This window comes from Schistocerca gregaria, chromosome 8 (genome assembly GCF_023897955.1).
Source record: "Schistocerca gregaria isolate iqSchGreg1 chromosome 8, iqSchGreg1.2, whole genome shotgun sequence".
Lineage (NCBI taxonomy): Eukaryota > Metazoa > Arthropoda > Insecta > Orthoptera > Acrididae > Schistocerca > Schistocerca gregaria.
In genome coordinates, this window is record NC_064927.1 from 479990797 (window position 1) to 480003068 (window position 12272).

General features: G+C 38.3%; 1 protein-coding gene across 2 annotated transcripts in view; it reads left to right on the top strand.

The window, feature by feature from the left end:
* Nucleotides 1–12272, top strand: part of LOC126285352 (phenoloxidase 2-like) — an 80954-nt gene that overhangs the window by 52667 nt on the left and 16015 nt on the right. For both annotated transcript variants that reach the window (XM_049984670.1, XM_049984669.1), the window contains exons 9-10: nucleotides 1304–1468; nucleotides 8016–8144. In XM_049984670.1, coding sequence (XP_049840627.1) covers nucleotides 1304–1468; nucleotides 8016–8144 — 294 coding nt within the window. The remainder of the gene's footprint in view (nucleotides 1–1303; nucleotides 1469–8015; nucleotides 8145–12272) is intronic.

The following is a 12272-nucleotide window of genomic DNA, read 5'->3' on the forward strand; positions in this document are numbered from 1 at the left end:
AATGCAACTCACACACATGACTGCAGTCTCAGGCAACTGAAACCACACTGCGAACAACAAGACGAGTGCATGATGAGAATGGGGACTGGGTGGTGATGTGGAGGAACAGAATGGTGGGGATGGTGGACAGTGAAGGGCTGCAGGTTAGGCAGAGGGTACAGGAGTGGTGGTGGGGGTGGGGGGGTGGAAGTAGTGGAAAGGTGAGAAATAAAAAGACTGGGTGTGGTGGTGGAATGACAGCTGTGTAGTGATGGAATGGGAACAGGAAAGGGGCTGGATGGGTGAGAACAATGACTAATGAAGGTTGAGGGCAGGAGGGTTATGGGAAAATAGGATGTATTGCAGGGAAAGTTCCCACCTGCACAATTCAGAAAAGTTGGTGCTGGTGGGAAGGATCTATATGGCTCAGGAGGGGAAGCAGTAATTGAAATAAAGGCTATCATGTCTGGCAGCGTGTTCAGCAACAGGGTGGTCCACTTTCTTCTCGGCCACAGTTTGTCAGTGGCCATCCATGCGGACAGACAGCTTGTTGGTTGTTATGCCCACATAGAATGCAACACAGTGGTTGCAGCTTAGCTTGTAGACCACATGACTGGTTACACAGGTAGCCCTGTCTTTGATGGGAGAGGTGGTGGTGGGAGCATGTATGGGACAGGTCTTGCATCTAGGTCTATTACAGGGGTATGAGCCATGAGGTAAGGAATTGGAAGCAGGGGTTGTGTAAGGATGGATGAGTATATTGAGTAGGTTCAGCGGACAATGGTATACCACTGTGGGAGAGGTGGGAAGGATAGTGGGCAGGACATTTTTCATTTCAGAGCACAACGAGAGGTAATCAAAACCCTGGCGGAGAATGTAATTCAGTTGCTCCAGTCCTAGCTGGTACTGAGTTACGAGAGGAATGCTCCTCAGTGGCCGTACAGTGGGACTTTGGGAGATAAAGATAAGGCATGGGAGATTTGATTACTGAGAAAAGATTTGATTACTGTAAAAAGATTATCCTGTAATAAAGTGGAAGAATGTAAACAATATTTGTTTGTAATTTTTGTGGCAATTTTAAAACATTTTGTTTCAATATTTTATCTTAGTTTTAACATAATTCAAAATGGTTTCTCCATTTTTAATTAGTTGTTTTTTATCAAAATCTCATGATCAGTCTAAGCAAGACATTGATAACATATTATTTCAGTCATTAATCCTGATAGTACTACTAGTTAATTTTGTAGCAAATACAACAGGTAAGCTAAATCTATTAACATTTTGTGTAATCAGTTTTCTTCTTTTTTTCTAACTTTTATTTTAGTCAAGAAATGAAATAGTTCAGTTGACAGAATTCGAAGGCATTGACATCCTTGGTAACCTGCTTGAAGCAAGTGCACTTTCTCTTAATCCAAACTACTATGGTGACCTTCACAATTTTGGACATGTGTTGATGGGCTATTGCCACGATCCTGATGGTAGACATCTGGTGAGTAATGTACTATGTTGTAACTGAGTTACCAAGGCAAATGACTCATTAAATAATAGTTACATGAAACATGTGTAGAAATAGAAAGATATATGTCACTTTGTGTGTGTGTGTGTGTGTGTGTGTGTGTGTGTGTGAGAGAGAGAGAGAGAGAGAGAGAGAGAGAGAGAGAGAGAGAGAGAGAGAGAGAGTGAAAAGTGTGGTATTATTTGAAAGGCAGGTGGGGTAGGTGAAAAACTCTCTTAACCAAGAAAGGAATCACTAACAGATAAAATAAACTGAAATTGGATATGGAAGAGAAGGATTCTCCATTAAAGTGGTGGAAAGACAAAATTACTTGTGTACAGACGAACTGATGATGTAATTCAATTTTTTGTTTGAAATCTTGAACTTTGACATACCTAAATTAAGAAATAATTTTGACTTACCAAAGCTAAATATCAATTACAAAATATATAATCAAAAAAGACAAGCATGTACTGCAAACAGTAGTAATGCAAGAAAGTGATTTTCCAGTGTTGTATCTATGAAGAATTGTCAGCAACAAAATGAAATTAAAAATACAGAAAAGCAATATAAATGTGATATTAAATTATGAGACTCTTAAAGTTCTTGAATAACAGTGTATGCTGATGCATTAAAGCTTCAATAACAGTTCCATATGAATGAAGGACTATGTGGCAAAAAAATTAAGCTTGGAATAAATGAAAGAGAGACAAGGCAAAATGAAAACTCATCATTAATAACTAACATCAAAGAGTTTGGTCATAGAAAGCGAGATATGTTTTAAAAATACAAATATCAAAAAATATCACTGGTGGGGGACAATTTCTTCTGTTAAAGAAACTGACTGGAGCTATATTATGAAGTCAGACTAAGGAGTGAGGGAACTGTATCAAAAGACTGTAAGTTATCCAACAAGGCTTTAAGCCCAGGATTGAGATACGAAACATTTTGATCATAAAACTATCCCTATATTGCAGAGGCAACATGAATTAGTGTAACACAGCAAAGTGAAAACACAGGCACTCTTTACTGTAGTGTAGAAAGAGAGGGGGCATCTGAGGATAACACCATTGTCAAACAGCATCTAGAACACAACAAATAATTCTGACAAGAAGAAAAATCTGCGTATGATAATCAGTCACCAACCAAAACTGCACTAGACCATTAAACAATGGATGTAGTATCAGAAGTATTGTTAAATAAAATGGAAAGAAACAGTCCACATGGGAAAAATATATTAAGAACAAAGATACCATGACTTACCAAGTGGGAAAGCACTGGTAGATAGGCACAATAAAAAAAACACACACACACACACACACACACACAAAATTTCGAGAGCTTTCGCAACCCACAGTTGCTTCATCAGGAAAGAGGGAAGGAGAGGTAAAGATGAAAGGATGTGGGTTTTAAGGGAGAGCGTAAGGAGTCATTCCAATCCCGGGAGCAGAAAGACTTACTTACCTGAGGGGGAAAAAAGACAGGTATACACTCGCGCGCACACACACACGCACACACACACACACACACATGTGGATGGATATGTATGTGTGTGCGAGTGTATACCTGTCATTTTTCCCCCTAAGGTAAGTCTTTCTGCTCCCGGGATTGGAATGACTCCTTACCCTCTCCCTTAAAACCCACATCCTTTCATCTTTCCCTCTCCCTCCCTCTTTCCTGACGAAGCAACCATGGGTTGCAAAAGCTTTCGAAATTTTGTGTGTGTATGTGTGTTTATTTATTTATTTTTTTTTTAAATTGTGCCTATCTACCAGCACTTTCCCACTTGGTAAGTCATGGTATCTCAGAAGTATTGTTATGTAGACATGACAAAAAGCCACTATTGAGAGTATAATCTTCATAGCTTATTTTGGTATATCACTTTTATTGTTAGTCAAGCCCTAAATAATAATAATTGTTATTTGCTCATAATAACTGTACCGTCTTGGACGATGTAATTTTTGTACATTTACACTTATGCCATAAATATAAGCCATACATACAAAAAGTTGCACATTTGGTATTGTATCTTCAAATAAATATTTACATTATTAATTTACTGATCCTTTCTACATAAAAAATACCACCATAGATAATCTAGTTGAGATATCTGATACTGATTCCAGTGTGGATGGAGTCCAGTATTCATGTTTATGTTGTGCTTTCTATCTGCAGTTTGCGCTGCATCATGCACTCTATCCGTGGTATGCGCCAACCAATAGTAGCGACTGTGGTGCTTTCTTCTAGCCACAGTGGTTCTGAACATTGTGCACATACGTTGTGGTTATCATCCATTGTTAATCTTGCTGTATGACAGCGAAGTGGCACTAGTCATTTTATCTTCTGACTGTTTCCATTTAAGCCCTCTTGTGATCTAGGAAGTTCCATTATTGTGGTGTGGTGTGTCAGGCATTCTGCCCAAGGGCTGTGTTTGCCAGGAGTGGCTGCAATGTTATTTTGAGGCTTATGGTGCCCAGATTGCCACTCGAGACTTGACAGAACATTCTCGGGGTTGAGTCGGTTGACTGAGGTACTATTTCAAGTGCATCCTTTATTATATGTAAGAGACAGTTGTATCTTACTACATCTTTATACTTGTGTCCCCTGGAGTCTTGATGTTGCCTTGATTGCATCTACACAAGTATGAAGGTGTAGTTAGAGAAAACAGCCAAGTACATGTAATAATGGGGACACGTGAAATAGTACCTCAGACAATAGACCCAATACCTGAGGACTTTCTGCCGAGTCTCGTGTGGCAATCTGAACATCATTGGCCTGAAAATAACACTGCAGCTGCTCCTGGTGGGCACGAACCTTGTACAGAATGCCTGACATAGCACACCATGATAACAGAATATGGAAGTTGGAATGAATGATAACCACAAAAGTATGCACACAGCATTCAGAACTGCTGCAGTTAGGTGAAAGCACTACAGTCGTTGCTACTGGTCAACTCATACCATGGGTAGAGTTCAAGATGTGGCACGAACCACAGATAGAGCACCCAGCATAACATAGACGTACATATCAGACTCGTTCCACACTGGAACCAGCATTAGACGACACCTGAAGAAAATTGCAAGCCACACAATTGAAATATCATGCAACAAAATTGTGTTGACCTAAAGATAAAAGTGTTGGTTTATTCTGGTAATTTTCACTTCTTGTAAATAAATGTATATGTTGCAGAAGCCTTTCTTTTTAAGGATTTTGGAATTCCCAGTACATTTAATTATTACTGACAATAAAAAATCTGTTTCAGCTGAGCAGTTACACACACAATCAGATTACAGGACACAAAAATAATTTTTATGTAGGTTGTGTCCTCCTTGTCTATGGTTCAGAGTCGAGTTATGTAGTCTGTTGCAATGTTTCACATCTAACATAAAGCAAGAAACTGGGAATCCCAACCATTTCAAAAAGAAAATCGAAAATATCCCTCATTAACTACACTTTCTACAAATTAACATAATATCTGGATTTAAGAATTGAAAAGTTGTGTTAGTTATGTCGCCTAGTAACAGTGTTCATTGTAAAGCTGCATGACAAGTCTGAGGGGGAGTCAAATGAAAAATTAAAAGTTTAATTAAAAATCAAAGTTTCTTGCCATTGTTCTGTAAGTTCACAGTCTGTTAGCATAAGTTCACAGTACTGTTAGCAGTGATGTAAGGAATGCCCTATAGGTGGCAACATACCACAGACATCCAAAACATGGGCACAATACCAGTTCAGAATGGCTGCCCCACTTCCAACATGCACCAAGGAAGAACAGTGTTCTGTCATACATATTCTGAGCAGTGAAACTACAAAACCTATTGAAATCCATTGGCATATGAATGTCCATTATACTGATGCAAGTGTATGAGTGAAGAGGGAAGTATAGAAACTGTGTGACTTTTGTGGCAGATGCTCAATGCCCAGATCACAACGCTGTGTTGTGATACCCCAAGTCTACTGCAGCAGTTTAAGCTATTGTGATGGAAAATTGCCATGTGATGGTGGATGAAATAACCACAAATCCTAACATTAGCCATGGCTCAGTGCAACACGGTGGCCAGGAAATGCTTACCTTTACCACTGTCTGCTAAATGGGTGCCACAGCGGACCATTTCAGACCTGAAAGAGCAACCCATTGACATATGTGAAGAACTTTTTGGCACTTTGAAGCTGAAATTGAGTATCTTCCTCATGAGAGTTGCTACAGGAGATGAAACATGGGTACACTACCATTAACCTGAGACAAAGAGAGCTGACTGTCTTTCTGGACAAATGAGGTGTTATCGTGCAACACTACATGAACAGTGCAAACACCATCACCAGTCCATCATATTTCAATGTGTTAAGAAGTCAGCTTCAGTCTGCAATAAGACCAAAGTGACATGGACTTCTAAGTGCAAGTGTCATTTTGCAGCATGACAGTGTTCAGCCTCATAGTCCATGAAACACTTGCAACCATCGATAACCTGCGCATTGATACTCTGCCATGTCCGCTATACTACCGTTCCGATGAAGAGGTGCAGCAGGCAATGCCCAAGTGGCTGTGCACACAACCAAAGGAAATTATTATTTATGAGAGGGAGATTATTATTATTATCTATGACACAGAGACTGTCAAAAAATGATAGACTTTTGTCAATAAAAAAAATAAAAATATATTTAGGGTTTTAATTTCACTGCCCCTTGTAATAATATACAGCATAAGTGAAAATCATGTGAACACTATTTGAGAGAAAGCATGTACTCGCGACTACCAGCATGATTAACACATTCAAGTCAATGTTCAACTGTACAATTTTTGAGGAAACATTAGATATCACACCTTTTATTCTGCCCTTTAGTTCTTCTAGGTCTCTCTCTTTTATACTGTATATGCATTCCTTTACCATACCCCATAACCAGAAGTCACAGGGTGTGACATCCAGAGAATGGGGAAGGGGCACATAAAAATGGTTTGTCATGACCAATTGAATGATTTGGGAATGTCTGATCAAAATAAGCACAGATGGAACTAGCAAAATGGGGCAATGCAACATCCTGCTGGAAATACCCTTCTCATGTAAGTTGTAGGGCATCTTATCAATGGCAAACTCTTTCAGTATTTTCAAGGAGTTATGTACATTCACCATTGGGATTGTAAAAAAAAAAAATGGGCGAAGTACACCAGTAGTGGTCCCAGTACACCATACATTTATCTTCTTAATGTACCTTCTCACTCATGAACAATATCTAGATTTCCAGTACCCCATAAAATTGTGTTAAGATGATGAGCATGACCACTGGCATAAAAGGTAGCTTTGTCACTGAAAATCACTTACCTAACAATACCTGGCTGGCTGCCAGAATGTCACAGTGTTCTACAAATACAAGTTTCTGCTGCGCAGTCAAACCTTGAACAATTTGTAGGTGATGTGATCACATACTGAGGTCCTTGGGTGGAATATGGGTTGCTGTCCTCTATGGAATCCCTGTATCCAGACTGCAAGGTCTCGTCAGTTTTGATGGACTTCTTACTATAGCTTCCTGCACGATAGCAATGTTTACTCCACTTCTGCCTGTTCGAGGTTTCCTTGCATTTCCCTGATAATTGTCTACTTCTGATCTAGTTGGTACAAATGTTTGGTAAATGCAATGAATAGTTAAATGAATTGATGGCCATCTGTCTGGAAATCTTTCTGCAAAGCTTCGATGCACTTCTGTCACTGAGTGCACAAGTTCCTTTATGCTTGCAGTCACTCTTCCCTGCTCCAGTGTGAGTCTGTCAACCATGCTTACTAATAACATGAAATAGAAAAGTAACAAAATTATGACTGTTCACATAATTTTGACTCAGCCATGGGTACTAACAACCTGTCACAGAAAACAGAGCAAAACTAAGATTGTTCACATACTTTTGACTCAGTCTTGGGTACAAACTAGATGGAATAGAAAATGAAACAAAATTAATTTGATTCACATATTTTTGTCTCAGTCTTGGTCACTAACAACTGGAAATAGAAAATGAAACAAAATTGACAATGTTCACATAAATTTGGCTCACCCTGTGCTACAAACAACAGCCAGTATTGACTGGAGGGTGACTGTTTTGTTTAAAAGAATACCATTGTCAGCAAGTGGATATTAAGTTACTAGTTGGAGACAAACAGCAGCTGAGGAGGCAGTAGCTTACTTCAGAGTAGCACCTTTATTTCTAATTTTCTTGTTTAAAGTAATCTGAAATAAACATGAACAGTATTAAGTGATGTACTGATTGTTTATTGTTACTACAGTATGTGGATTAATGCTCTATGATTTACTTGTCTCATTCCAACATCCTGTATGTTCTTCTTCTTGACAGGATCTACATAACACTATGAATGAATGAATGAACAACCCTCCAGGACATTGTCTCCAATTACAAAAGTTCTTGGAATGTTGTCTTTCAATACTTATGATGAACTTATTGTGATTATATCTGCTAATATAATAAAACATATATTAGATTATTTGTGCAATAATATTGTAATAAACAGCATTGTCTTTGAATTCTATACTTTGATAACAGGAAAGCTTTGGTGTAGTTGCTGACTTTGCAACAGCCATGAGGGATCCCATATTCTACAGATGGCATGCATTTGTGAATGGCATCTTCCTAGAACATAAGAATCTTCTGCCAAGATACACAGTTCAGCAGGTATGGTTAAAGCTGTAGATTATTTGTAGCTACTTATTATGTTTTCCTTTTAGTCATAGCACATTACATTTATAAAGTGAAGCTTTTTTAAATAACACTGGCTTATGTATTTATACTTTCATGTCATTAAGTCAAGCAGTTTTCAAATTACACACAAAAAAGAGATGTTACAATAATGCATGTAGGAAAGTGTGGCCTTGTTATAAAATGGGACAGAAGCTATGAGTGGCTCTTACTGTGCCCTTTGCTGGTGGCATTCAGAATGTCAGTACTCAGTATGATGCCCAGCATGGCAATATACAGGGTGACCCTGAAGTCTGTTAACATTTGAAAATACACCAATTCGTCGAGCAGATGGAATCAACATAGATTCCAGAAACAGCGATCGTGTGAGACCCAACTCACTTTATTTGTTCATGAGGCCCAGAAAATATTAGGTATGGGATCCCAGGTATTTTCCTTGACTTTCGGAAGGTGTTCGATACAGTTCCGCACTGTCGCCTGATAAACAAAGTAAGAGCCTTAGGAATATCAGACCAGCTGTGTGGCTGAATCATCCTTCTAACTCTCCAGACCTCAATCTGTGTGATCACTTCCTTGTGGGATAGTCGAAGTCGCAAGTCTGACGTGATCATCTGACCTCATTAGCAGAGCCAAAAGACAATATTAGATGACAATTTCTCACCATACCTACTGATATGCTGTACAGTGCTGTTCATAACTTTGTCCTTTGACAAACAGGTGTTGCTGGCGAATGATGGCTGACATTTTGAGCATTTGTTGTAAAAAAACATATTCTTTGCTAAAAATCAATTGTTTTTGTATCACGTGTTGGTCATTTTGTGCACTTATCTACATTATTCCATGAAGTTTCGAATTTTAAATTGTTGGTGGACATTTGGGTTACTCTGTTTAATGCACAATAAAACCTGCCCCCTCCCCCCCAATCCTGTTGATAAGGCTGTGTGGCAGCAAGCTCTGGCCCAGAAATTCTTTGCCTATATTGACCATGCACTTTCAGGTCTAGAGATGGAGCTAGTCCCTCTAAACACATAATGTCTTCACATTGTAAGCATTTGTCTACCAGGCTGGTCCTGTTCGATTATCGGTTGTGAACTTGAATCCAGGCCCATATATGCTAAAAAAAGTTGAACATACCTTTCCCATGGTATTTGCATGGTTGTAGAGGATGAACATTTGGCAAGGTTCATACTCCCTACAAACCTACTACTTACCCATGAGCAAGATGCTATGCTATTGTTTTTTTAATACAATATTCACTGAACCATACAGTGCCTTAATGCCAGGGGATTGCATCTAACAGTAGGTCATGCATGCTGGACAATCTCTGAAAGTAAATGATACACAGTCTGACAGAAGATACATAATCCAGAGGCAGCAGTGATATCTCCAGTTCTGACAGCTGATGTGTTCTTCCAATGTCTTTGGGGACTTAAACCAGGACACTAATCCTGGCATTTGGTTATAGGGCCTAGTTGACATTGCCTGTTTGCCTTTGAATGTTTACTCCCTTCTGACCTCTTCTCCACAAACATAAAATAATTTGGTGGGAGACAGCCAACTGCAAATCTGTAAGCCTGTAATCTGATAATGATTGGGTATGGATAATGTCATCCAAAAGTGTTTGCTGTACCCTGTACCATCTTGCTGCTCTCTCATAAATGCATATAATACATTATCAGAACCCTTAACCTTAGACCTCTAGATATTCTTACTGTTGTAAGCACACAAAGTGGCCTCATTGTATTTTCTCGTTATGTATTGCAATGGTTCTTCTGGGGATCTCAATGATGCCTTAATTTTACGTCTCTATTATAAAGAGAGGATAATAGTTTATACTAGATTATTTCATTCATTTTGTTATTTGTATGTGAAATTACATTTTATTGTCTTTATTTAGTTTCCACTCGTTAAATAACTGCTGTAAAGTTTTTAACATGTGACATATAGAAAATAATGTTTAAAATAATTTTTACCCTTAACCCTCGAGCAGATTTTCATAACATGAGCGGACATGTGGCACAACTTATACACATGTAGTCAAAAGCTGTCATTATGCTAGCAAGGGCAATGTATGAGCTAAATGACAGTTTAATTTTAGATTATTTAAACAACTATACAAAAAAACTATATTACATTGCTAATTTACTATTTGATTAAACAAATAAGTAACTTTCATATCATTCTATTGCTGCAGCTGACAAATCAATCTATCCCAACACTTTGTAAGCACATACAGAACAAAAACACTCTTTCATTGCAATATAAAGGGACAAAGGCTTTATATATTGAAGAAGTATCAGTTATCACAAATTTCCTTCTCCCTACACAGTTAATTGTCTTGCGCATTTTTGAGAAATGCTTTACACTTCTCACATGTACGCACTGTTTTTACATGTCCTTTGCAAACAAAGCTATGGCATGAGTTACACCTTATGATAGTAGATGCGTTTCTTGCTCATACACATGTCACACACCAGCCTCTTTTCTTGGTGGTAGGCTCCTCTCAAATCTTTCAACATGTTGATCTTTGTATTGCACGAGGAAAGTTGCAATGTCAGCAGGAAGTGAAGGAATATTAGCTGCTTCCACTAGTTGAGGCTTCATAAGAGACTGTGCTAAATTTTCCCAGAACATTCTTCTCTTCTTTTTTGGATTTGCCTCATTTGCATGAAAAATTATTTGAGTGTTGATTCCTGCTATATCCATTAGAGCATAGAATACAGCCAATGTCCATCTTCTTGTCACCCATGTGTTGGAATATGCACCTCCCAGCTGATCAACTGTGTCGACTCCTCCCTTTGTTATATCATAATCCAAACCTATTTCTGGTTTACCTGTAACTTCGTCAATGGTTTCAAAATAGTGCATATTTGAAAGTAATATAACTGCCTTGTTTTGTTTCAGCACATACGAAACTAGTGTCATATCATTGTGAAAACCAAATAAAGAGGCGTGGATAGCCATACATTTCCCAGGTAAAAATTCTTGTGGGATCTCGTGTTTGTATTTTCTCAATGTGCCAATAGTTGCTTTTTCCAAAGGCAGTGGGCTAAGGAATAGTTAGTGTACCAATTATCCATTGTAACATTCCTTCCTGAGAGCAGTGTTACAATATCACAGGGAGAATTAGAAACATCATATAGTCCTTTAGGTTATTTTCCACAATATACTTCAATATTACTATTGAAGAATGTTTTAGCATCTGCTAAGACAAAAATCTTTATCCCTTACTTTGCTGGTTTGTTCGGAATATACTGAACAAAAGAACAGTGACCTCAGAAAGTTTGCAACTCTTTGTCTACTGTCACAAATTGTCCTACATCTAAACGTTCTTGCAGTTCACCACAAAGGCATCCAATATTTGCCTTATTGCAGCAAGTTTATCAGTTACTCTTCTTTCTTGCCTTGTACTCTTGTCGTCAAAATGGATACATAATAAAAGGAACAGAAATTGTCACAGCTCTCATAATCTCAATACCAGTACCATCTGCTGTCCACAGTTCAGTGACGTTTGTGTGGTTTGATTTCTTAGTCCTGACAAGATACAGCAATCCCAACAATGTCATTATTTCACACCTTGTAGTTTCCTTAGCATCCCTTTCTCTGGAATATTGTCCACATTCTTTCTTAGATTGAATGTATATGTTCATGTATTTTACAGTTTCATCAATCATTTCCAGGCTATGTATTGTCCATAGAGCCTCTGTTTCACTTGTGGCCCCACTGGCAACACGTGTAGACCCAGAGGATACTTTCACAATATTTTTTCATTTTGTTTTCAAAGTCACATCAAAAATTTTTTTATACCACTTACACATTTGTCCCCTCCAATAACAATACCACCAGTGGAGAGTGGTTATTCAGTCATCTTGTGAATCATAGACTAGATCAGAATCTGAATCGTGGTTACTTCATGTGATAAATTTCTTTTCTTCTTCAGAGTAGTAGTCACCATCGTTTTCATTGTCTGATACAGAGTTGAACTCAGGATCCTCGTTGAGTAACCAATAAAGCTTGTTGTCTGTCAGCTTTGATCTTGCCCTGCACAGTGATATACCCACTTGTTACATGTTATCTTCTGATTTGATGAGAAAGGAACAAAAT